The 26,683-nt window shown below is 40.3% G+C and overlaps 1 protein-coding gene and 1 long non-coding RNA gene across 3 annotated transcripts in view; one reads left to right on the top strand and one right to left on the bottom strand.

The window, feature by feature from the left end:
• Positions 1-1,299: 1,299 nt before the first annotated feature.
• Positions 1,300-17,057, bottom strand: LOC125617096. Its single transcript, XR_007347938.1, has 3 exons — positions 16,694-17,057; positions 2,745-2,834; positions 1,300-2,641 (listed from the first exon to the last, which is right to left on the bottom strand). It is a non-coding gene; the product is annotated as an uncharacterized LOC125617096 (long non-coding RNA).
• A 210-nt stretch (positions 17,058-17,267) lies between these two features.
• Rfc4 (replication factor C subunit 4) overlaps positions 17,268-26,683 on the top strand; it is a 15,912-nt gene continuing 6,496 nt past the window's right edge. Inside the window, exons 1-4 of one of the 2 annotated variants that reach the window (XM_015499969.2) lie at positions 17,268-17,438; positions 18,655-18,797; positions 20,349-20,427; positions 24,985-25,064. In XM_015499969.2, the coding sequence (XP_015355455.1) occupies positions 18,667-18,797; positions 20,349-20,427; positions 24,985-25,064 (290 nt within the window). In that variant the 5' untranslated portion in view covers positions 17,268-17,438; positions 18,655-18,666. The remainder of the gene's footprint in view (positions 17,439-18,654; positions 18,798-20,348; positions 20,428-24,984; positions 25,065-26,683) is intronic. The other variant, XM_048804041.1, reaches the window with a different exon arrangement.

Raw genomic sequence — 26,683 nt, 5'->3', positions numbered from 1 at the left:
ATTGGTTGACTGATGTATCTAGTTTATGCTAATTAGATAAGCTGTGTGGAATGTATAAATACTGCTCCTGTCCTGCAATAAACGGCTCCTACTCCTGCTGTATCAACGTACACAAGTTATTCGTCACCCTCCGCTTATTTTGCCCAGCCAGCCGGGCTGCGGCATTAATTTTCTGATTTTTTGAAACATACTCTATCATCAGGAAAGATGTTTTGTTGTTAGAGGGCAGTAGAGTATGGACCCACAACATTGTTTCACTTTCTGAAAAGTTCAAAGTAGAACCTTAGATGGACAAGTATTTCAAGGAGCCCCTTCCTAAACAAGCCGACCCTTAATCTTTTCTTTCTTTCTCTTAATCGCCTACTCAAAGGGTTTCTTTAAGAACAAAGAGAGATACATTATTTTTTGTTTTCTTGATTTCTAAAGTAGTTTTCTTGAGACTCCCAAAATCACTGCTCTCAATTAGTTGACCCACTCCATTCCAGAAACAATCGGAGGACTGAATACTCAGCTAGATCCTGTGTCCAGGGAAAACTTAAAATCAAACCATCCCTAATGATTACAAAACAAACTAAATCCAAGGCTTACCCAAAACTAGGTAACTGCAAGAATGCTGGTTGCAAGCTCTGATTTCCCAGCTTTCAGCCCACCCTTCTATTCTCTGCTTTGAAGGGTGGGGGAGAGGAGGGGAATGAACCCCTTCAGGATACTGCCAACCTTCCCCTAGTAGCATCTATACTCTGAGTGCCACATTGAGCTCCGGCAGCACCAGTGGATCAAGGTGGCCATTTTTCCAACAATCATATAACTAACTCCTTGCCCTTTTCTGCTAGCCATGCTCCTCCGTGGAGCTCTGCATGCAACTCCAGGACCTCAGACCCTGAGTCCTGAGCCACCTGTGCCATAATTAGCACCTCCTCAGAGGACTAGTGCCAGCCATGAGCCACCTCCACAAACTCTGGATTTTGATAATTCCAACATCTGTCCTTTGCTCTTAGCTCTTGGAGCTATAGCTGCTTCTTACAATTGAAATCTGCATGATACATCAATATTTCCTTGTTGCACCTCAATAGCAGGGTAATAATTCTTTATATTTAATAATGTGTTGAAATAATCAGTATGGTGTCTCTGTCAGTTGTTGGAACTTGACTGATAGATAGTACAGTTGACCTTCCATATTCCATATTCCTCTGAGGAGTCAGCCAATTGCAGAGAGAAAACATTTCAAATTGTGTCTGTACTAAACATACACAGAATTCTTATTGCCATTATTCTCTGAACAGTACAGCATAACCACTATTTATATAGCATTTATATTGTGTTGGGTATTATACATAATCTAGAGATGATTTAAAGTATATAGGAGGATATGCATGGGATATATGCAAAACTACATTATTTTTCATAAGGAACTTGAGCATCCACAGATTTGGGTATGCACAGGAAATCTGGAATCAATCCTCCGCAGATATCAAGGAAAATTGTAATCCTAAAACAAAGCAATTCTGAAAATAAATATACCTTAAAACTAAGTAAGTAAAAAATAAAGAACAGGAAAAAAGTAATAAGCAAAAAAGTAAATAACTGATAATCAATAACTCTGAAGATAACTCAAAAGCTGAATAGGTTGAAGCCTATTCAACCTATTCTGAAAAGAAAAAGCTCAAATATTAAATACCTGGAAATAACTTTAAAAATAAGCAACCAAAAGCTAAATAATTCAAAACTAAGTAAATGTAAAAATAACTCAAAACTACAATAACTAAAAAGTCATGCTGCAAATAACTCAGAATCAAATAACCTCAAAATCAAACAGACAAAAACAAAAATTAACTCAAAACTACAAATGAAATAGACTATGAAAAATAAATAATCCAAGTCTCATAAGAAATAATTAGAAGTAAACCATTCTAAAGCTCTTTGATTCACAAGTATGTATCCCTCAAAATGAAGTAATTACAAATAACTGAAAACAAACTTGAAAAAGTAAGTTTTAAAAAAGTAACTGAGGACTATAAAATTACTGGAAAACAAAAGAGCTACACTTAAATGAAAATAAAATTAAAAGCAAATACACGAAGTTCTAAAGCCAATATTTAAACCAACAAATCTAAACGTTAAGTCTCTCAGCGGTTAACCTGGAGTCATTATCTCTGAAACTAAGCCATCTGGGCACTAAGTGCCGCGTGAAACAGGTGTCGCCCACTGGCGAGTGACAGCAGCCCCATGCAGGCTCTGGCACCTGCTGGACTCGGCAGAACCCCAGGAACCCGCGCGCCGGTGTAGGCGCGTGCAGCTGCCCCCAGGTTCTCGGGGCCCTTGAGCTGGGACCCCCGGGGCGCTCAGCCTTGGGCTCCCCTCCAGGGGCTGCAGACCCGTGGCGCCGAGGCCCGCTCTCTGCTTTCTGCTGAAGGAGGGCGCTGCGTTCGTCCCCATCACGGCAGCCCCTCCCCGGGATGCAGACAGCACTGCCGGCCAAGGAGCGAAGGAAGCCTGCGCCAAGGGTCGGTTCTCCGCGGAGGAGGGTCTCGGGCTTGCTGCGATCGTTTGCACTGCCTGCGCCTGGACACCCGTCGTCTCCCCCGCAGGAACTGGCAGGCCAGGGGACACCCCAGCGCGCCCCTCGGTGCTGCTCGGTGCCCTGAAATGCCAAGAAGAAAGTCAGAGAAGCCCTGGCAACAGATTGGCTTACACTTCTTGTCCAAATCTCAGCCACCTTCTCCCCCAGGCCCTATACTGCTCACCTGGGCTTTGGTAGGGCAGAGATGGGTGGTGGGATGGGGGTGGTCCCTCTGTGGTCTTCAGGTTGCTTTTGTAGTTCTGAAATGCTGTAACTGAGAAAAAACGCCTACATGGTGTTCATAGTCCTACCTCCCTGTTCCTCCAAGGAAACCACCATTTTTTTTTATTTAACAACTTTTTTACCATCCCTCTTTCTTTGCTTCCTTTTCTTGTGTCTAATTAATGTTCATTTCTGACTGGACACAGTAGCACACACCTGTAATCCCAGTGTGCTCTGGAGGTTGAGACAGGAGTATCACAACAATTCAAGGTCAGTCTCAGCAACTTAGTGAGACCCTGTCTCAAAATTAAAAAAAAAAAAATTAAAGACTTGGGGATGTTGTTCAGTGGTAGGACACCACTTCATCCCATCCCCGGTATAGAAAATATGAGAGAAAATCAGAGGAACACGCGGGTGCATCCTGCCTCTGTCTACATGACTTGATTAGATAATCTCTGGCATCTATGCACACCTGTTAATATCCTGGGCCTGTTAGACACTGTGGGGAACAGCATCCACTACCAAATACTGAACAGCTGCCTTGTGCCTGGTGGATGTTAGGTGTTTCTCAAAATTTAATCCTCACAACAACCCGATAGGGGTCTTAACCCCAATTACGGATGGGGAAACAGATAAGATAGTAATAGTTACTTGGCCAAGTTCTGCAGCTGGATTCTACATTCCTGCTCTCTATCTCCACTCTAAATATGAGTGGTCTCTGTTCCCATACTGCTCAGATGTCAGGTCAGGGATCTGAGCATCTGCATAAAGGGCAGCCTCAGGCTTAGGGTCAGCAAAGTAACATCTCTAGGAGTGAAAGTGCCAGACGCTTTCTGTTCAGATGAGAATCAAGGGAAGGGCTTTGGGCAGGCCATGAAAGGTGAGCAAGACTGCTGAGGGAGACATTCTGGGCAGACAGGAACAGAGCAGAAGGATCCTGCAACTGGCGGTGGGGGAACAGTTACCTGAGCAGGCAGTGAGGCAGTGGAGTGCAGCAAAATAAGGGGGGGGGGGGGGAAACAACTTGTGTACATTGATACAGCAGGAGTGGGAGCCGTTTATTGCAGGACAGGAGCAGTATTTATACATTCCACACAGCTTATCTAATTAGCATAAACTAGATACATCAGTCAACCAATCAGGAATCTCCACACTTAATGGCTCGCTTTTGTTACTTCTCAAACCACTCCCTCTGGCATTTTGCCAGGCACCATCCAGACTTGTTTATGAACTCTAACATTCCCCTGGCAAAATGCCAGGTGTTATTTTGACTTGTTTACAGACTCTAATAGTGGAGGCTCCCTTCCTTTTGCACAGAGGAAACCCCACCCCAAGCTACATCTGGGGCCAGACCCTCCCCAGAGAAGGTCAGAAGAACTGTATGAGGAACATGGAACACAGCCAGGCAGTGCCTCCTAGAAACCCTCTAGAAATTCCACCTAATACTCCAAAAGCAGCTTGACTTACTTCTCTCAGATTGAATCAGCAATTGAAGCTGCAGAATTGATGTTGAGTTAGCAGGCATGAAAACATTAATCTCCAGAGCTTTGAGATGCACGGGTACATTGTCAATGAACAGTAATTTTTTTTTGGGGGGGGGGGGTACCAGGGATTGAACCCACGGATACTTAACCACTGAGCCACATCTCCTATATTTTATTTAGAAACAGGGTCTCTTCAGTTACTTAGGGCTTTGGGAAGTTACTGAGGCTGGCTTTGAACATGCCACAACAGTCAGAGAGCAGTAATATTTTGAAATGAATCTTTTTTTCTGAGCTACGGATCTCAACAATTGGTTTAAAATACTCAGTAAACCATCTTGTAAACACATGTGCCATCAACCTTTATTATTCCATTTCTAGAGCACAAGCTGAATAGGTTTAGTGTAATTTTTTTTTTTTTGTACTGGGGTTTGAACCCAGGGGTGCTCAATCACTGATCCAAATTCCCAGCCCTTTTTATTTTTAATTTTGAGACAGGGTCTCACTAAATTGCTAGGGTCTCAGTTGCTGAGGCTGGCCTTGAACTCGAAATCCTCCTGCTTCAGCTTCCTGAGTCACTGGGATTACATATATTTGCCACTGCACTAATTCTTAAGGTCTCTGGGATTTCAGAATGGTGAATGAGCATTGGCTTCAGCTTCAAGTCACCATCTACACTAGCATCTAACTAGAGTCAGTCTGTCCTTTGAAGCTTTGAAGCCAGGCATTGACTTCTACTCTGTAGCTATGAATTTCCTAGATGGCCTCTTTTTCCAGCATAAGGCTGCTTCATCTACACTGAAAATGTGTTGCTTACCAGAGCCACCTTTGCCAATGCTCTTGGCTCAACTTCTGGGTGACTTGCTGTTCCTCCATCTGTTCCTGCTCCTTCATCTTGCACTGCTGTAATGTCACGTCATGTCATGTAGATGGCTTCTTTCCTTAAACTTCATAAGCCAAACTCTAAACTTCAAACTTTTCTTCTGCAGCTTCTCACTTCTCTCAACTTTCATTCATTTGAAGGGGAATTAGGGAGGATCTTGCTCTGGATTAGGCTTTGGCTAATTTAACTAATTAGGTTTTGGAACATTGTGGCTGGTTTGATCATCTATCCAAATGCTCCAGGTTTCTCCGAATCAGCAATAAAACGGTTTCACTGTATATCCTTCATGTGTTCACTGGAGGAGCACTTTGACTTCCTTCAAGAATTTTTTGTTACATTCATAATTTGGCTTTAGTGCAAGAGGCCTAGTTTGGATCCATTCTTCTGTTAGAGACTGTAAACAAGTCAAGATGGCGCCTGGCATTTTGCAGAGGGAGTGGTTTGTGAAGTAACGCCAGTGAGCCATTAAGTGTGGAGATTCCTTATTGGTTGACTGCTGTATCTAGTTTATGTTAATTAAGATAAGCTGTGTGGAATGTATATATACCCCTCCTGTCCTACAATAAACGGCTCCCACTCCTGCTGTATCAATGTACACAAGTTGCTCGTCACCCCCCGGTTATTTTGCTGCAGCCGGACTGCGGCATCTTCTCTTTGGTCTACATGCCTTCCTCACTAGGCCTAATCATTTTTGGATTTTGATTTGAGGTGAGAGATGTGCCTCTCTTTCATTCAGTTGAACACTTAGAGGCACATTGCTGGGTTGGTTAGCCTAATTTCAATATTACTGTCTTAGGGAACAGAGAGTCCCAAGGAGAGGGAGAGAGCCAGGGAAACAACTGGTTGGTAGAGCAATCACAACACTCACAAGGTTTATCATACATAGGCACAGTTCTTGGTGCCAAAAACAGAGTAATAACCTCAAAGATCAACAATCACAGATCACCATAACAACTATAATAAAAATTTTAAAACTTGAAATAATGCAAAAGTTGCCAAAATCTGACACAGAGACATGAAGTGAGCACATGCTGTTGGAAAACTGGTTCTAACAGACTTGCTAGATGCTCTGTGCCACAGACCTTAAATTTGTTTTAAAAAGGCAGTTACCTACAAAGTGCAATAAGTCAAAGCACAATAAAATGGGGTTGGGGTGTAGCTCAGTGGTAGAGCATGTGCTTAGCATGCTGGAGGACCTGGATTCAGTCCCCAGCATGCACACACACAATTCTGAAATAAGTTATGCCTGTATTAAAACAAGTCTTACACAGTATTGTCTTCAGCATGAGTGATGCCTTTTAATGGTTTGCATTCTGTTATTTCATTTTTTAAATGATGTTCCAGATCACTGAGTCAATTTTATGACCTGCTAACATGTTATATAATCCATGGTTAGCAAAGCACCATTTTAGGATCAGACAGAAGGATTTAAAAAAAAAGAAAGAGAAGCAAGAGGGGAATGGCAAGGGCAAAGGAAAGGAAGAACAGAGACAGGACAGGAGAGAGTGGAGAAAGTGTTCATTGGGAGGTGGCAGAAGGTCCCACAGATGCCTGCCATGTTGTCCCTTCACAGAAACTTCACCCCACTCTATGTGCACTTAGCTCTGTCACTTCCATTGTATCCTGGGCTACTTGATCAAAAGGACAATATCCTCTCATCTAGCAGAGGAATTCTTAGAATCAATAAAGCCTTAGGGAATATCCTCCAGTTTAAAATATTCTCATTTTTCAAGAAAGGAAACTGACTCCCAAGAGTCAGCTAACCAGACAATGATTATTCATCACCAGGCACTGGGCACAGTTGAGATTTGCTCAAGGAGAGTCACAGGCATCTATTTTTATTTCTAAAGCAAAAGCAACTATGTCTATTTTGGAGAATTAATGGAAATATTAATAAAATGTACAAGAACAAGTGTTTGCCACATCGTAGAAGCTCAATAAATAGCATCTGCTAGTATTATTGTTAATGGTAAAAAGAGTAACAAATAGCCTCAGGAGATCACTAGCCACTTTGAGCATGCTGCAATTATTAACTTTCCAGGGGGATTTAGCTGTGAATGTCTTCATCCTGCACAAAATGGAAATCCTAATGGACACCCAGGGGTGCTCTTAGAAATCAAAACAAAGGAAATACACCAGCAAAACAACTAATTCAAGCAATAGGCCTTAACAAATATTCATCTTGGTCATGCTAACATTTTTAATTTTAATGGATTGCTTTTATTCTCTCAATGATTTCACCCAGTGTTTTCAGGAAGACATCGCCCTCAAGAGACTCTGGCTACTCTGATCTATGTATCCAATAAATGTGAAGAGTGCTCTGTATAGATGGATAATGGCAGTGGGAAGGTTTGTGATGATGACTACTCCAGAGCATTCTCTCCTCCCTCCTCAGACAATCTTTGAAATTCATAATTTATAAATACAAATGTCTTAGAAAAATTAGTTTTGTGCTTAGTGTTTAGGATAATGGATGGTTGTTTTCCTTAAAAAGTGGAGTCTATTAATAAGTGGATTTGGTAGAAAGTTCAACATGTACTAATCAGGAAATACTTTTTTGGTAAATTACAGATATACAAGATCACGACAAAAACAATTTTGCTCCAAATCTGACTTTGCCCTTTGTGTCCACTAGATGGCAGAATGAAACTACTCTGGAAATTGTTGGTGAGGCCCCAGTTCTCCCAAAAAGTTTTAAATGGCATCAATGTTAATAGCAGCACAATTCACAATAACTAAATTATGGAACCAACCTAGATGCCCTTCAATAGATGAATGAATAGGGAAACTTTGGTATATATACACAATGGAACATTATTCAGCATTAAAAGAGAATAAAATCATGGCATTGCAGGTAAATGGATGAAGTTGGAGAATGTAATGCTAAGTGAAGCAAGCCAATCCCAAAAAACCAAAGGCTGAATGTTTTCTTTGACATGATGATGCTGACACATAATGGTGACTGGGGGGCTGGGGGGGTCATGGGAGGAATGAAGGAACTTTAGGGCAAAGGGGAGGGAGGGGAAAGGAGGAGGCAAAAGGGAGGAATGATGGTGGAATGAGTTAGACATCATTACCCTAAGTACATGTATAAGACATGGGGGAATAAAAAGATTTAAAATGGCCACTTCTAGCACAACAGGCTCATTTTGACTGAGAGAGCTGAAGTGTTCTTAATTTCTGATTCCCTGTCTTCAGGCCTGAGTAGTGACCTTATCCACACCCTTTGGAGGGATTTGGATGGTACCATTGTGCTAACATGAGTGAAAGTTCACTCTAAGCTGTGCTTACAGCTGCATTTCATTTAATCCTCACAGAGAGACTATAAAGCGCCACCTTCACTTTGTAAATAAAATACAAAGCAAGAATTTGGGGCTGGGGATATAGCTCAGTGGTAGAGTACTTTCCTAACATGCATGAGGCCCTGGGTTCAATCCCCAGCATTGCAAAATAATAATAATAATAATAATAATAATAATAATAATAATAATAATAATAATAATAATTCTTCAAGACACATTGAGTTAAGATAACTTATCCCAAGAGACAGAATTAGATTTGAGCTTTGAGGTACAGGACCTTCTAACAGTTGTGCTGCTGCTTCTGCGGTGGCCACTTTGTGGGTGTTAAGGGCTAATTGCTACGTAATCTGCCCCTTTAGCACCTATATCTCTCTGAAATGATATAGATTACTAAACTGGATCCAGACCTTTTGCAAATTTTTGTCTGTGACCCAGAGTTCAAACTTGTACATTTAGATTCCTGTATCTCTGAAGTATGTATTTCCTTTTTAAACCAGTCTAGGACCAAGAAGAATCAGAGTTAATAATAATCACCAAGAGGGAATTGGAAACTTTCTCATAAAAATTTTTTAAAAAGCACCTTGAAAGTAAGCTAAGAAAATCGATTATCAACATGAACTCTCAAAACATTTGATATTTCTTTTTTGTATCTCTTCTAAAGAAAAAAATTTACATGTTTCATACAGAAAGAAGCTTATTTCGAGTGGAAAGAAAAAATCAGTAATCATATTGAAGCCAATTTTAGTTTATTTTACATATACACACAATCTAGTCAGCAAGTATTAAAGGAATAAGTCCACCACACACATATGTGGGGAGCCGCTCTGAATGATTCATGCCGTTCATCCTGGAGCAGAGAGGCTTTGATCGGTCACTACATCTCGTAATGACCTGGACATTGCCCCAGTCCAAGAAGTTTGAGGGCATGTCTTCACATGTAGGTGTGTTACCCCATGGATAGAGCTAAACTCACCTATTCCTTTGTAATATTACCCATTGCCCTATTTGGGATAGAATGTTCCATGGAAATGCCCTTTGTGTGTCCCCTTGTCTTGCCCTTGCTTTGGGCGTGGCCTTCCTAGATGTCAGTCAACCTGCTGACAGCAAAAATCATGAAGCTAGACTCAACCCCCTGAAACCTGATACCTTGCCTCATTTGAATGGCTTCTCCTCAATAAAAGGGTTCAGCATATGCTCACTCTCTCTTTCTGTGGACCCTTAAATCAGAGGAGCTGACACAGGACCCCAAAGAAAAACGTATCTCTATCTCTTGTGTGATTATTTCGTGCAGCCCAGTTCACCTGCAGTGATCCTGAGTGTTTAGTCAAGGAAAGCGACACACATAAAAATACTACAACTATGTATCTAAATGTACATTTGAGATTTGAGATTTCTCATCCCTTTCTCTCCACTTCTACCCCCAACATTTAGAAAAGGTTTCTGCAGTCCAATTTGCCTGGTCCTGGCTTCTTCCCCTGCTTCTCCCACCTATCCTGCTGGGCTCCCTGCACACCTTGACTCTGGGTCCCTCCATGTCTCAATAGCTAGCTGCACTATTTCTGAGTCCAGCAATATCAGTGTGCCCACCAAATTCCCCATTTTTCTACCAAAAGAAGAGCGATAAGTCAACAATAAGGTTTGTGGGTGAAACCTCAGACATGGTGTCATCCTAGCTATAAGAATGACACTCCCTGTGAACATACCTTATAGTGGCTCCCTGTTGCCTACAATATAAAAGGCAAAGTTCTCAGTCTGATATTGAGGCCTACCTCCCTCTCTTGATTTTTTCCCCCACTCTATTGATGAATCTCTCAAGCCAGGACTCAAATCACCACTGCATACGTTTGCTTGGAGACTGCTCCATGGTCTTTGAAGGACCCTGGGGCACCTGGGCATGTGACCGAAGAATGTTGCCCAGTTGCTAGAACTGAACTGTGGCCTTGATTTCTGCCAGGACTGGGGCCTTGCCCTGTATCCCATCTGAGTGCTGCCTGCCCCTGTGGGCTTTCCCCACAGTCCCCTACCCCCCTATCACAAGTGGTCATGAAGATGTCCCAAACCACAGGGCCTGCCTCCCTCCTCTGCCTCTCTAGCTGCAGGGCCTCATGTACCGGTTACAACTCTCCTCTTCCCTGCCCCAACCCTAGCTCACTCCATAACACCCTCTGGACATGATGCCCTTCTGCTGGGCTGTCTCCAATCCTTCACTGGCTCCCAGTGTCCTTCTCAGTCATGTCCCCCAGGTACCTTATGCCTAAGAATCCCAAAGGATGAAAAGTGCTGTAGTGTGATAATATTTATGTCAGAGCTTTGTGAAGTGCTAGACATATACAAGGTGCTGATGTTCTTGACATTCCTGAACTTGGAACTTGGGTACCACCCTTCCGCACTGCCCCTGGTGCCCATGAGTCTCTATCCTGCCCCTGAGAGTCTCATCTCCTCACAGGTCCTCAAGGACCTGCCTCCCACTCACTCACACAGTCCGCTATGGGCCCTCTTCAAGTTCTTAGAGCCCTTATCACGTTATTCATGGTGACATTTCATTAGACCCTGTCTGGTGCTCCAGGCTCAGGAGATCTGGCTCAGCAGCAGACAAGTTGTGTGAAATTGACCCTCAGTTTGCTGTGAAAGAAAGGGACTGGGACAGCTGTGGGGCTTTCCAGTTCCAATGTTTTATTATGTAGGCATTTCTCCTTCTTATCTAAACCATATGCTCTTCATTCTGTCACCTACAGTATACTGCCAGGTTTGTTTGAGACCGTGTAAATGTGATTTGATATTGGAAACCGAATATGGATCTGTCCTACTGATATGGCAAAGTGACTTCAATTTTGATGCTCCTAATATATATTTTCAAGCCTCATCTCATCACAACTGAATTAGTTTCTAGGAGAAGTTTAGAATATTGAGTAGTGTAGTGAAAGGTCATTTCCTTATTCTGTTTTGTGCTGCGATAACAAAATAACAAGACTGGGTATTTTAGTTCACGGTTCTGAAAGTCAGAAAGTCCAAGATCGAGGTGCCAGCCTCTGGGGAGGATCTTCTTGCTGAGTTATCACATGGTGGAAGGTGGAAGGGCAAGCACACAAGAGAGCAGAAACCACTCCCAAAAGCCTTTTTCACTGTAGCATTAATCCTGGGATTATTAGGGATTAAATTTCTATATTTGGGACTGATTACACTGGTAATAGTTTCCAACATGAGTTTTGGAGGGAACAAAAACATTTAAACCATAGCAGCTACTAATCAAAAACCTCCATGTTCCACAAATACATATTCCCAAACAGAAAACTTAAAGAGATTTTGATTCTGCAGGTCCAGACGAGGACTGGACAAACCTCTCAAGTAGTCCTGATGCAATAGCCCTAAACCATCCTTTAAGAAACATTACTTTAGGGAGTAAGGATTTTTAGAATAATCTAGAGAGCAGAATTTTATTCCTGGGATAAACAAGTGATACTTTCTTTATTTGTGGGGAAAGGTTGATCGATATCCTTGAGGAATGGGCATGGGGCCAGAGGAGTGCTGATCTTTGGTTTCTGTACAGAGCAGGTTGTACACTGCAGTAACTAGAACACCCATGCTTTTAGACTCATGTATAGCCTCTGTCTCTGCCACCATGGCTACTCTGTTCAGAAGTTTATTGTGCCAACATGAGGACAGCTGAGGGCACAGGCTGACTGGCTGAGAACAACAGAAATCATTTTATTTGATTGGCTGATTAGTGCCTCCCCAACCAGGAATGCTCTCTACTGGGCATTAATGCAGTTATAAAGATGTTCAGACCTCATTCTCACTGCCTTGGTCCACACACCTCTTCTCCAAACACCTTCATTGCCATTCTTCCCATCCTTTCCCTATCACATCCCTGATGAACAGGCCAAGCTACTCAACCACCTCCTATGAGTCTCTATCTGCCATCACTTCTGCCTGATGCTCTGCCATTAAGAGGATATTCCCTCAGTGCTGTCCTGAGTTAGGCTGTAGTATAGCAGCTGCCCATTTTTGCCTTGCACCCACATACCAACTGGATCATTCATGAATCAAGTTTAGCATTTTCCTCCTCTGTCAGATGCTCATGAAGAATCTTCCATGCATTCTGTGGCAGGCTGACTCTAGACTCTAAGGTTGTCCCCATGACCCTACCTCCAGCTATTCACACTGTGGATAATTCCCTCCCCTTCAGTGGTGGAAGAATGGAGAAGAAGGTAAACCAATGGGAAGCAAGGGGAAATGTGTGTTGTACAAGGTGAAAGCCTCCTTATCATCAAATGTCCACACACATCCCTAAAAGAGGAGCACCAGCCTGTATGTAACATGGTTGATGGGCTGCTTCTATAGATCTACAGAAGTCAGGAGAATCTGGACATTTGAGATTGTCAAGTCCATCAATCCAAATAGCCTCCTTTCAAGTCTCAGTATCCTAGTTTTTTTTCTCAAACAGGTCTTGACCTTGGTGTACCAGATTTGCTGGGATTGAGAATTTAACCTTCTCTGGGGCGCTGTCACTCATAATTGTGTTTCCAAACACAATTTGGCTCAGATTTCTTTACCCTCTGGCTGCAGGATATGTGAATCATTTTATATGCTACTAAATAGGACCTCTCTGGCTTTCATGTTTGATCTTATATTGGCAATGAATCACCCCCAGTCTTTCATTATCTTTAATGAATTAATCACACCCTTCCCAAATGACTATCACATTCCAAAGCTGTTACAATTACTATTTCCCCAAATCCCTGAGATCCTCCATCTGCTGCAAACCCTCGCACAGCACAATTCACTTTGCCACTGATGAAAGTTTGAACAATTTCCACAGCATGCCAGGAGCTGTCAGTGCTCCACAACCACCAGTGATGGGGTTCTAAAGTTCACATACCAGCAGCTGGCAGGTAATCTGGCTTCAAAATTCCAGTTTAAACCCTGTGTATTTGTTTGCAGGTGTGTGCGCACGCTGTGGATCAAACTCAGGACCTTACACATGCTAAGCAACTACAGAGCCTTTTTCTAGAACTGCTTCTGGATTAAATCCCTTAGGAAACAGATATTGATATTTGCATGCATAATTTTTTATTTCCTGATACTCTCAAAAATAAAACATGAGAGGGCTGAAGGAAGCAGAAGTAGGCAGAAGAAACTGTTTGGTGATGTGGGTTAAAATAACTTGTATAAAGAGTGCTGCCTTAAGAAAAAGGAGCTAAGCTCTTCTACCCCTCTAACTAGTCCTAGGAGGTGGTTTGCCCTCAGGGAAGATTGGCAACTCAGATAAAGTGGCTTAGTTTGGCTGAGGATAGTTGCTGGAGAATGATTCAGCTAAGAACTGTCAGTTGTCATACTCCCAGCAACTTAGGTAGTATCTCAGTCCTGAAAGGAGACACACCAGAGCATCCACCGCATCTGTACTCCCTGGTTTTAAAATGGTAGTATTGTCATCCGCGAGTTAATTCTTCCCACTCCCAAAAAACTTTTTTTTTTTCATTTACCACCTTAGTGCTTCCCTTTCCTTTTCTAGTGACCCCATAAAACTTAATCCAGGTATGGGTTCTGTCTTGTCTGTTCCAAAGGGCAACATACTCAAAACCCTCTTTTACATTAAAAAACTTCACAAATTTCCGCTTGATAGTAATGCAATAATAGTAATTGAATGAATATCTATTAAAAACAAATAATAAAAGCTATTATAAACTATGGACTGTTTTAAGCACCTGTGAATGTATTAATACAAAAGATGTATATTTATATAGGTAACTCTTGTTCTAATGACAATGCTTGGTGTGCACATAAATTTATGAACTCCCTAGACTAGGATACTGCCTATAGTTGTGTACAAGAATAGAATGGTCACCTGAAGAAGCAAGTAGAGACTGAAATCTAGCCCAATCTCTTATTTACTAAGTTCACCCCATCAAAAGCTGAATGTGCCTGGAGGATGGTGGCACTTTTTCTAAACAAATTGCTGAAACAAGTTATCATTTTGTCACGAGCCATTCATGGGTTGCATGTGGGTCACCGCACATGGAAGCCTTGTAGAAAGAGACATCTGGTGTCTGGGAATAACCAGTGGACATTTCCTCTGGTCAATTGCCCAGGGACAATGTGAATCTCTATCTCACTCTGCTGTGGCCCACACAGCACCTGAGATGGGTGTGACCTGCCAAGATGTCAATCCACCTGCTGACTGCAAGATATCCCCAACAAAGACTCAGCCCTTGAAACCTTATCCCGGTCTTTGATGTACCCCTTAAATAAACTACCCGAGCCATTTTCCCTTTGTCTTGTTCCAGAACCCATGGGGACTAGATCTCTCAGGGTCTTTACATTAAATAAATATATTTCTGTGTGTTTGTGTTTGTTGCTAATTAATTATCTGAGATTGTTAGTTTTAGGGTGGCTTGGATTTCCCTGGGCAGAAAGAACCCTGCAAAGAGACTGGCTATCGTTCCCCAAAAAATCATTTAGCATTTTTTTTCCTACTTAACATAAAGTCACCCTTCTGCCAACTCTGGACCTGCCCAGTGACTGATTACAAGCCCCAACTCTATAGTCAGGCAGGCAGTCCTACATGTGGATTCTACGTTTGCCACCTATTTGCTATTAACCTTTGATGTGCTTTGAATGTTTGTTACCCCTAAGTCTATATGTTGAAATAATACCTCCAAAGATGATGATTTAAGACATGGGAGCTTAGGGAGGTGATTAGGTCATGAGGGTGAAGACCTCATGAATGGATTAGTCTTTTGGTGTGTGTGTGTGTGGGGGGGATACCAGGGAGTGAACCCAGAGGTACTTAATCACTGAGCCTTATCCCCAGTCCTTTTTTGTATTTTATTTGGTGACAGGGTCTCCCTGAGTTGCTTAGGGCCTTACTAAGTTGCTCAGGCTGGCTTTCAACTCGGGATCCTCCTGCCTCAGCCTCTAGAGCTGCTGGAATTACAAATTAGGTTACAAGTATGTGCCATCTTGCCTGACAAGAAGTAGTGCCCTTTAAAGGAGGCCAGAAGGAGTTAATTCCACCATGTGAGGTTAAAGTGAGAAGACTGGGTGTTTATGAGGAAGCAAGCCTTGACCCAACACTGAATCTTCATGCCTTGACCTTGGGACTCCCCAGTCTCTAGAATTAGATTTTTATTGTTTATAAGTCACCTAGTCTATTTTGTTATAACAGTTCAAATAGACAAGACTACTGCTTCCTTATCTGTAAAATGGGATTACAATACTTCCTCTGCGCAGTCATGGTGTTTGTTCAAGTAGTGAATGGACACACATTATTTTCACAGATCTGTCTTATCAACTTTATTGAGGTCTAATTTACATGCAATAAAATGTCTAAACATTAAGTGTACAGTTTAATCAGAATAATGTAAAGCAATGACCAGATAAAGCACCTGTGTGCTTTATACTATCCAGGGATTGTAATAGGACCTGTGGAAGATACAAAGTAGCATAAAATACCCTTAGTTAAATCTGGTTAACCCTTTGATTAGATTAGGGCCTGGGTTGCATGTTCTCCCTTTCACCCTCCCTCACTAGGTCCTCTGCATAACTCATCGCATTGTCTAATACTTTAGTCCATAAAGCCACTTGCAGGCATCTTCCAGCTTGTTCCCTGTTGTATTGTCAGCACCTATCACAGCGTTTGGGTTTTCCATGTTCACTTACAGAAGACCCTTGTCAACTTTATAGTTTTTGTTTTGTTTTGTTTCTTTTTTTTTTTTTTTGGGCACTGGGGATTGAACTCAGGGGCACTCAACGACTGAGCCACATCCCCAGCCCTATTTTATATTTTATTTAGAGACAGGGTTTCCCTGAGTTGCTTAACGCCTCTCCATTGCTGAGGCTGACTTTGAACTCTCGAAACTCTTGACTCAGCCTCCAGAGCGGCTGGGATTACAGGCCTGAGCCATCGTGCCCGTCAAACCTTACAGTTTTAATTAGTAAAGGTCTGTGGAGGCAGCAGCATTGAGAAGGATCAGATTTCAATAAGATTAATGTACAATTCAGGGCTAAACCCAGTATTTGGAAAAGATAAAGGTGGTTTATCTCAAATACCTGCCTGGAGCCCACAGTGCACGAACCCTGGAGGAGCTGACATTATTATCAATTGTTTAGCTTTCATTAAACGTGTGCTACTAGACTTCTGATCAGGGTTCAGGAATTAGATGTCCACGGCTGCATGGACATGGAATGTGGCGGACCCCTCATTCGAGGATCCTCTTCCTCTCCAAGAGGCACATACTACACGTACCTTCAATACGCACCTTCTTCAAATGTCTCTGCCCTTAAGGCAAATGGTTTGTTCTGTGACTAAGAAGGACCGAAGGACAAGATCCACAGTGTGTCCTCTTCTGCCGAAAGATCGACTCCACGCTCCCCAACCCCAGTCCTTTGGGATAAAGTAGGCTGCAAGTCAAACTGTGTCGTCGCAGAAACGCCGGCAAGATGCCCCACGACTACAAATGAAGTTTACAGGCCCTCGGCCCGCGCGCCGCTTTCCCGCCAGAGCGTCGTGTCCGCGGGACCCACTAATTTGGAGACAGTCGCACTAAAGTGTCCTTACCCGGCGGTCTCGAGTGGGTGCAAAGGACAGGGTGAAATTTCATTCGCATCTCCTTAGTTATGCCCGTTCCAGTCTATGCCTCTAGAAACGTCTGTCGCCTTAAAGATGCGCCTTAAAGTGTCAATCCGCAAAGGGTTCTCATCGCGCGGCGCGAGTCCCGCCGGAAGTGACGCGTGTCCTGTGCGCATACTCCCGCCCTGCCCTTCGCGGCCGTTCCGTGGCAGGAACCCAGGCGACTGTAGAGACTGCACCTACTGCAAGTCTTCGGGTCCCGTTATTGTCTGAATTAGGAACAGAGCTGAGACTTTGCCACCACCTCGTCCTTTTCTCATTCCGGAAGACCCCAGAACGAGCCGGCAGTCCACTCGCTTCGGTGACGAGAGGCTGAAAGACCCAGGCTCTGCGGTTCCCGCGCGGGAAACAGGGTTTGCAGGTGACCAGCGGGTGAAATGTGGAGCTTGCCTTCCCTGCCCGTCCCGTAATGCCCCTGTGAGGTCTTCCATCTCGCATACCCACCCACGCCCGCATCCCTTAGCGAGACGGGGTTTCGGTGTAAGCGTCTCTTAGAGCCCAGCTTTGGGCCGTATTATTTTTAGCAGCCCGTAGCAGGGATGAAATAGTCTAAAGACGTTAAGACCCTTGGCCGCTTACAGATATTAATAATTTATTTTATTGAATGTATAGTCAGTGCCATGCAGAGCTGAGAGTTCGCAGTTTTCTTTCTTAACTCAGCTGTCTTATGGGATAGGCCTTAGCTCCTTTTGCAGAAGGGAAAATCCCGTCTTGTGGGTGGTAATTAATTCATCAAATGTTATGGAGCATCTGTCATGTGCCAGGCACGGTTCTAAACACGGAGGGCATACAGCAGTGGGGAAAAAAAAAGAGTTGCCACTAATGCTAAGGATTTTCAGGCAGGCTAATGATGTGTTTTGTTTGGTTTTTTCCCCCCTGAAAACACCCTGGCAGAATATTTACCCAAATGTTAGTAGCTATCTTCTGTATAAGGGACTTCATTTGAATTTTTTAGATTTCTCATGCTTTTCTGTATTGGGTTCTTCAATTGAACATGTTAACAGAGAAACAACTATTTTCATTTTAACAAGAGTCCCCCACTCTTCCTACCCCATGGGGGTGGGAGGGGGGCTTCTTTAATTGGACACCGGCTTTGCCAATGAAATAGATCATTGAGTGGAGCTCGGCTGAAGTAGCAGTGAAGGTTATCATTTGTGGTCCCAGCACTTCTAATTGCAGAGTCCATTTCAGGGTGTAGCTAGATCTCACCCATAACTGAAATGGAAGAAACTGTAGAAGTCCATATACAATTTGCCTATTAGTGGTGTCATATTTATCAATGCATTTGGAATTCTTAAAATTTTTTCTGATACGCAATTTGTATTTGTTCTGTAACTTTTTCATTATAAATACATTCTAAGTTCCTTAAGAACTTTGGCCTCTTTTGTGTCCCTTGTAACCTTCAGTACAAAGCATTCAGAGCATCCTGGGGCATGGGGTGATGTTCTTACAATAAGTATTTATGAATGCCTTTGCACAAGGTAATTGTGCTTTCAGGCTAAACTTTCTCTTAATGATTTCAAGAAAGCCTTATTTTATTTATTTATTTATTTATTTATTGTCTTGCACTTCATCAGGGTGAAGTAACCATGCAGGCATTTCTAAAAGGCACATCTATCAGTACTAAACCACCATTAACCAAGGATCGAGGAGTAGCTGCCACTGCAGGGAGCAGTGGTGAGAACAAGAAAGTCAAACATGTTCCATGGGTGGAAAAATAGTAAGAACGCTTATATTTTTGTGGAAATAGCTAATAAATTACTGCTGTAATCTGTTCTGATTTCTTTTTTTAAAATGTGAGGGGAAATTAGTTCATTTTGTTTAGATGCTGTTCTTGAAAATCACCCAATTATATAAATCACAGAAACTTGGTATTGAAAGATACCTTACAGTGACCTAGTTTAATTCCCTTATTTGGTAAATCTTGATAGCTAAAGTTTGTAGTTTGGGGGGCTGGGATACAGAAATGAAGAAAACAGTTTTTGCAAACTGGCTGTCAGGAATTCTACTTAAATCCAAATAACCCAAATGTTCCTTTTTTATTACTAGTAGGTGGAAATTGTCTAATTTTGTTTATACATTTTTGGCATCACAACCCTTGAAATGGCATTTTAATTTTCATCAGTAAATGATATTATAAGAAGTCATTGTAACCATTGAATGGATTGATATAGCCTCAGTTATTAAGGGTTTGCAAATTATTTATTGGCCAAGTAAGGTACTCATATGTTTTGTTTGGTACCAGCATTCCTTATAAAAATCTAGATTTTTAAGATTTTTTTTTTTTAATTGTCAATACTGAGGAATGAACCCAGCATGCCACATGCTAGGCAAGCACTCTACCACTAAGCTACACACTCAGCCCAAAAATCTAGATTTTTTTTTTATTATTTAAAAAATTATTAGTGGGAAAAATCTATATTTTCAGCTTCTCAGGAGATCAGGCAGCATTGGCTGCAAGATCTCAATGACAATTAAATGGACTTGTGTATTGCTTCTCATTTTGGGAAGGTCATGTGTTCCTTAATTTGCCATAGTCCTTATTATCTTTTTTCTTGCTGTACATCTGCTTTCTTCACTCTCATTGTCTGCCTAATACTTGCAGTATTTGAACATGAGACACTGGTTTGTAATATATAGAGGTATGATTCCTGCCTAGCATTAATCTTATTCATTAGGAAAATGTGGATCAAAAACTTGATTACTTAACTAAACACAAAGTCTACTCAGGGATGGGAATATATAACTTTGTTCTAGCTTTTCTTAAGAACACTAATTAATGACTTAGGATGAAATTTATACTTCACATTGGTTAAACTTGGTTTTTGTTAGCCCTTTTGGTACAGTTAGATAATAAGAAAAAAATGGCATTAGCCAATTCACATTTTAAAGTATATATATGTAACCAACATAGTTATCTTTCTTTAGATTATTAAATAGTTCTCCCTTTTCAGATCAGCTTCATAATCTTATCTTGTCAAAATATAACACTTTCTAGGCAAGCGTTTAATTTTTATCCAGTTGGCATTTGTGGCATATAAAATAAAATCCCATTGCTTAATTCTTGTTGCAAGCAGTGCAGATGGGAGATACAAAATTATTTTACTTCTGTAGTATATATTACTTAAGGTAAATACAAATGAGGTTTCTACCTTCTTCCAATTCATTCCCAATATGTGAGAATTATTATTGGTATTTTAAAAGAAGAAACACTTGAGTCTTTTCTGTGGCTACCAATGCTAAATAACTTTTTTTCCTTCCATCCCCTCAGTCGCCCAAAATGTGTAGATGAAGTTGCTTTCCAAGAAGAAGTAGTTGCAGTGTTGAAAAAATCTTTAGAAGGAGCTGATGTGAGTACCAGATGATGCTCAATGTCATTGGGAAATTTAAGAATTAATTTATTCACCCTCTTCCTTTGTTTATAACCTTTTGCCTTCATTAGGTACCAGTCTGTATAGCAATGCCTTGATAACTGTACAAACAGTTAGTTCAACAAATGCTTATTAAGCATCTGTATAAGGCAGCTTTCCATTGCTGTGTTAAAAATACCTAAAATAAACAATTTACAGGAGGAATGGATTAGTTTGGCTCACAGTTTTAGAGATTTCAGTGGTTGCTTGACCACATTGCTCTGGGCCTGTGGCTGCACAGTATGTCATGGTGGAAGTACATGGCTGAGGAGGCTGCTCACCTCATGGTGGCCAGAAAGCTACAAGAAAAGGGGCTGGGATCCCTATGTTTCCTTCAAGGTATGCTCCCAGTGACCTAACTTCCTTCCACTAGGCTCCACCTCCTAAAGATTCCACTGCCTCCCAGTAGTGCCCCAGGCTGGCAACCAAGCCTCCAGTATACTATCTTTGGGAGTGATTTAAGATATAAACCATAACAGTATCTTCTGTTCAGTCATATGTAGCATTGCTACAGAGTATTCAAGTAAGTAAAGACCATGAACAAAACAGACTGGGCTTCTTTTTTCATGAGCTTTTATTTTGGTGAGAAGAGACAATAAACAAGCCAAATAAATAAGAAATTGATAGATAATGTTATGTGTTATAAAGAGCCACACTTTTCAAACTTTACGATTTGGCTTGAACTACAGCATAAGAAAATCATTAAAGCTGCATGCCTGTAATCCTAACTACTTGGGAGGCTGAGGTAAGAGAATTGCAAGTTCAAAGCCTTGTAGCAAGACCCTGCCTCAAAACAAAAAATAAAAAAGATTTGGGGCCTTAGTTCAGTGATAGAGTGCCACAGGTTTAATCCCCAGTTCAAAAAATTAAAAATAAAATCACTGAGCATTTAATTCTGCTTAAGCTCTCTGTCTCCAGCTGTAATGTATAAGATAAAATAATCCTTGAGTAACCTGTCATTTAGATTATTCAGAGACAAAATAAACCCATGTAAAGAATTAGAAATTTCAGATTGTATATAAAGATGTGCCCAAGTACTTTAAGAACTCAATGAAGAAAGTCACAGATGAAAGTAGGATATGGTTGGATTGCTTGTTTTGTTAATCAAGATATACTTCCTTAAACCTGGCTGCTTTTAATATGAAGTTCTTTGTTTTTTGCTTCCATAGTTCTCTTATAATTACCCTGTGGGTTGAATATACCTTATCCAAGATGTTTGGAACCAGAAATGTTTTAGATTTTGAATTTTTTTCAAATTTTGGAATATTTGTCTTAAACCTAATGAAATATCTTAGGGATAGAATCCAAGTCTAAATACAAAATTTATTTATGTTTCATATACACATAACCCTAAAAGTAATTTTATGTAATACCTTTAATAATTATCATGTATGAAACAAAGTTTGTGTGCATTGAACCATCAGGAAACAACAGTGTTACCATATCATCCACCCACATAGACAGTGTGTGGTTGTTTGGTTTCACTGTCATTCCTGACTCTGAATTTAGATACTGCTGATAAGCAATCATTTTCTACATTTATTCATACATCACACTTAACAGTTTAAAAAAATTGACATTCCACTGATAGTGAAAAAAAATAACGTATTTAGGGTAACTAAACACTTGTAGCATCATGTTGACACTCAAAATGATTGGATTTTGGAGCCTGAAATTTAGATTATGGACATTCAATCTGTATTACAGTACACCTTTGGAAAGAAGTTACAGTTACAAAACTATTTAAAAGCTTTTCTTTAATTGTGTTTGTTTTGGTTCACAATTTCACAGTGGTACAATTTTAATTGCATCACAAGATAGGTCCAATTTAATTACTAGTATTTTCAGCTCTTTAAATAAATGTTATAGGATTATGATTTAATTTTTGACTTGAGATTGAATAAAGGTCTTTGTTTTGTGACCCCTTTTTTAATATTTTGTGGACTGGGGCTATAACTCAGTGGTAGAATACTTGCCTAGCATGAACAGTACAAGGCCCTGGATTAAATCCTCAGTACCACAAAAAAACCCAAAATGCTTCTTTTCAAACCAAATTTTACAAAACAAAACAAAAAATAATTTTTCAACTTCTAAATAGTAAAGAAAAATACTTTCTTCATTTACTTTCAAAGGTAGAATTATAATAATTTTTTTTTTTTCCAAAATCAGTTTTATGCCAGGCATAGTAGCACACACTTGTAATCCTAACAGCTCAAGAGGCTCAGGCAGGAAGATGGCAAGTTCAAAGCTAGCTTCAGCAACTTAGCAAGGCCCTAAGCAACTGTCTCACAATAAAAAATTAAAAATGCAGGGGATGTGGGGATGTGGCTCAGTGGTTAAGCATCCCTGGGTTCAATCCCTGGTTCCCACCCAAAAAAAAAAAAAAAAATCAGTTTTAAGATGTGATATTCCACAGTTCTTAAATGTACCACTTATATCAGACTATTATATAAGGTTTGATAATTCTACTGTTTTAAAGAATTTAAATTATTGTATGTTATAAGTTAATTACTTGGATGAATCATTACAAATGTTGAGGTATGCATCAATCAAAATAACAGGTATAACCTTAAAAACTAAGGAATCTAGGAATATTTTTAATGTTTTTTTTTATCTTTTAAATAGAGCCTCATAGTTTGTATCTTAAGGTATATGTTACCAATTAATAGTCTTTTTTTTTAATCTTTCTTTTAATTGTTGATGGACCTTTATTTTATTCATTATTTATATGTGGCACTGAGAATAGAACCCAGTGCCTCACATAGGCTAGGCAAGTGGCCTACCACTGAGCCACAACCGCAGCCCCCAATCAGTAGTCTTTTAATTAGTATATTTACCTGTATGTTGGTTTTTGATTTATTTGGTAAACACTGTAGTAGTATTCACTGTACTGAATACTATAGTAGATGCTAAGGATACAGAAGTGACTGGGACAAATAAGATTCTTGGTCTTTTTGAGTAAACCATCTAGGGAGTTAGGTATTTTACAATTAAAACCATCAATTAAATAACCATAAATAAATGTAAACTGAAATAAATGCAACAAAAACAAGTGAGCAAATAAGAGAGGAGACCCACTTTAGATTGGATGGTGAGGGAAGATGTCCAACTTGTAATGCATTAGGAGTTTGCCAGGCAAAAAAGAGTAATGTCAGATTCTAGGTCATGGGAACAATATATTGCCAGGCCTGAAAATACTTAGCTATTGGAAGCCATTAAAGCTGGAGCCTGGAAGGTGAGGGTGATGGGCAAGTCATAGAAGTCCTTACAGGTCATGGTAAGCAGCTTGTGGATTTTTGTCTGTTTTTTTCCCTTTTTTTGCCAGGGAAGTGAGGCGGGCTGTGCTGAGGATTGAACCCAGGGCCTTTCACATGCTAGGCAAGCATTTAACCTCTGAGCCATATCCCGAGCCCTTTGTGGTTTCTTCCTAAGTAGAGTGTGAAGCCAGTGATAAGGTTTAAATAACAAGCACAGTGATATTTGATTTGGTGAAGAATTAATGGACAGGGTGGTCAGGCAAAAATGAAAGCAAATAAACTACTTCCTAGTGTCCTGTATGTAATGATTTCCTTACCTTAGAGGACTTACTGAAGAATGTAGTTTCAGCTGGGCACTGTGACTCATGCCTGTAATTCCAGCAACTTTCAGGGCTGAAGCAGGAGGATTGCAAATTGAAGTCCAACCCCAGTAACTTAATGAGATCCTAAGGATTTAGCGAGACTCTGACATAAAAAAGGGCTGGGAATGTGGCTCAGTGATTTATTGATCCTGGTTTCAATCTCTGGTACCCCAAAAAAGAATGCATGGTTTTAGAATGGAGCTCATTAAAATGTAATACATTTATTAATCTTTACCACAGATCAATTGCCTAGTTGATAGGAGCCAAACTAGCTAGATTAAAGGTATAAAAGAAGATCGCTAGTCATTTCATTTTATCCTTTCTTCTAATGAATTCTCCCTTTCTTGTGGGCATCCCTACAGGGTACACAGTCATGATGTGGTGTAGTGTCTAGGGCTTTATAGATGTTTGGGGTTTTTTTGTTGTTGTTTAAATATTTTTGTTCTCATTCAAAGCTCTTGTATGCCTTTTTCAGTCCTTTTTCCTCAGTATTGGCCAAATCCCATTACCCTTTTGATCTCTTTCCCCTTTGAAACAGCTACATCTTTATATAAAATCTCACCCAATCTTGAACAAAGAAATCAAAAGCCTGAGATTCCCTTCAGACATAAGTAGGTCATAAATACAAGAAACATAGATATTGGTTCAATTTAAGAGATTAGAAAGATACTTTGGGGAAAAAAGTGATAGTATATGAAAAAGCAGTATTTAGAACTGTTAGTACTATGATACCAGTTAGATTAAGGAATCTTAATAGCTACACACATGTATCTTCTCTACTAGGGAGATCACTAAACTGTTCCACAGACATTTGCAGTCATCATTTCATCTATTTGTGCCGAATACAATTGATAAAAGTTAAAATTTAATTTCCACAGCTACCTAATCTCTTATTTTATGGGCCACCTGGAACTGGGAAGACATCCACCATTTTGGCAGCTGCTAGAGAACTCTTTGGGTAAGCTGAATTTAATCAAACACTCTCTCACCTTTTTAAAGATTTGACACCAAAAATCTTTGGTACTACTTTTCTCTAAAAATTTTCATTTGGTTTCTGTGAGGTTCTTGGGTTTATTTTTATTTCTGAACTTTTATTAATCCCAATTCATCCCCTCCTCCCCAGTAAATTAGCTACCTACATCTTTTGTAACCTGCATTCTGAACTTTGTTCAAATATTTGAATGTACTATAACATAGGGAGCTTGTGATTTTTTTTCTTTAAATTATTTTCTATAACTTTTTTGTTATGATTTTGGAGCCCAGAGGACCACCCTGTCCCTGGTCATTAATTACAAGCACCCTTGTAATGCTTCATCTGTATCTTTGAGATAGAAACTGCTATTATTTTCTGCATCACCCCTCTTGAGTTGCCCCTGATCTGGATTTCTTAGTCCCTGCCTTGAGTGGCCAGCCAGGCGAGCTTCTGCCCTCAAGCCTCCTGAGTGTAAGCAGAGTAAGTGGTAGTTGATGGAGTTTAATTCCAGGTACACCAGAAAAGTCTCCCTGTGACATTTCTTCTTCGATTCCTCTTCCTTGTTTGACTGACTGGTATAGTCAACTCTTCTAGAGGAGTTAATAGATGGACAGTTGACCCTTCAACCACTTGGATTTGAACTATATAGGTATAATTATATGTATCTTTTTTTGAAGATTTGCAAAAATTTGGAAAAACTTGAAGAATCATGTAATCTGTAAATATTGAAAAATTTAAAAAAAGGGCATGTCATAAATGCATAAAATGTCAATAACAGTCTATTTTGTCATTACTACCATAAAATATACACAAATCTAAATTTAAAAATGTGTCAAAACTTATCTGTACAGACACAATTTGTATATAATGCTATTCAAAGTCAGAAATGTAAACAAATGTCAAGATGCAGTAATTAATTCTAACTACATAAAATTAACTGTAGTACATATTGTACTACGGTAATAATTTCAAAGCCACTTCCTCTTGCTGTGAAACAATGAGCTCAGATATCAGCTATTTAAGACGCCTTGTAGTTTTGAGCAATTTGTCTAATAAATTAGTATCTCAATAAAAAGCAGTCCCTCGCAGTTCTCACATATTTTTTACCTTATGTAATACATATACAAAATGTGTATTGATAGTGGCCTGCATCTAAATATAGTGAAACATGCACAAACATAACAAAGGCTGTCTTGAATTTACCCAGAATTTTTTATTAGGCCTATAGCCATGGGGTACATCAGAAATCCTACATATGAAAATAATAGTTGCCTCTGAAACACCAAACATGAAAGGATAATTGTGTCACAGTGTAAGGGAAGACAAAAGAAGAAGCTGCTATAGCCTTAGATTTATTAGATGACAACTTTCTTTTTTCATTACTGAGGATTCAACCCATGGATGCTCTACCACTGCCCAGACTTTCTTATATTTTTTTATATTGAGGTAGGGTCTCGATAAGTTGCCCAGGCTGGCCTCAAACTGGGGATCCTCCTGCCTCAGCTTCCCTAGTAGCTTGGAATACAAGGATGCCCCATCACACCAGCTTAGACCAGCAACTTTTGTTTCTCAGATTTTTTTTTTTTTTTTTTTTTTTTTTTTTT

This window comes from Marmota marmota, unplaced genomic scaffold (assembly GCF_001458135.2).
Source record: "Marmota marmota marmota unplaced genomic scaffold, marMar, whole genome shotgun sequence".
Taxonomy (NCBI): Eukaryota; Metazoa; Chordata; class Mammalia; order Rodentia; family Sciuridae; genus Marmota; species Marmota marmota.
This window is presented reverse-complemented; position numbering and strand designations above follow the sequence as displayed.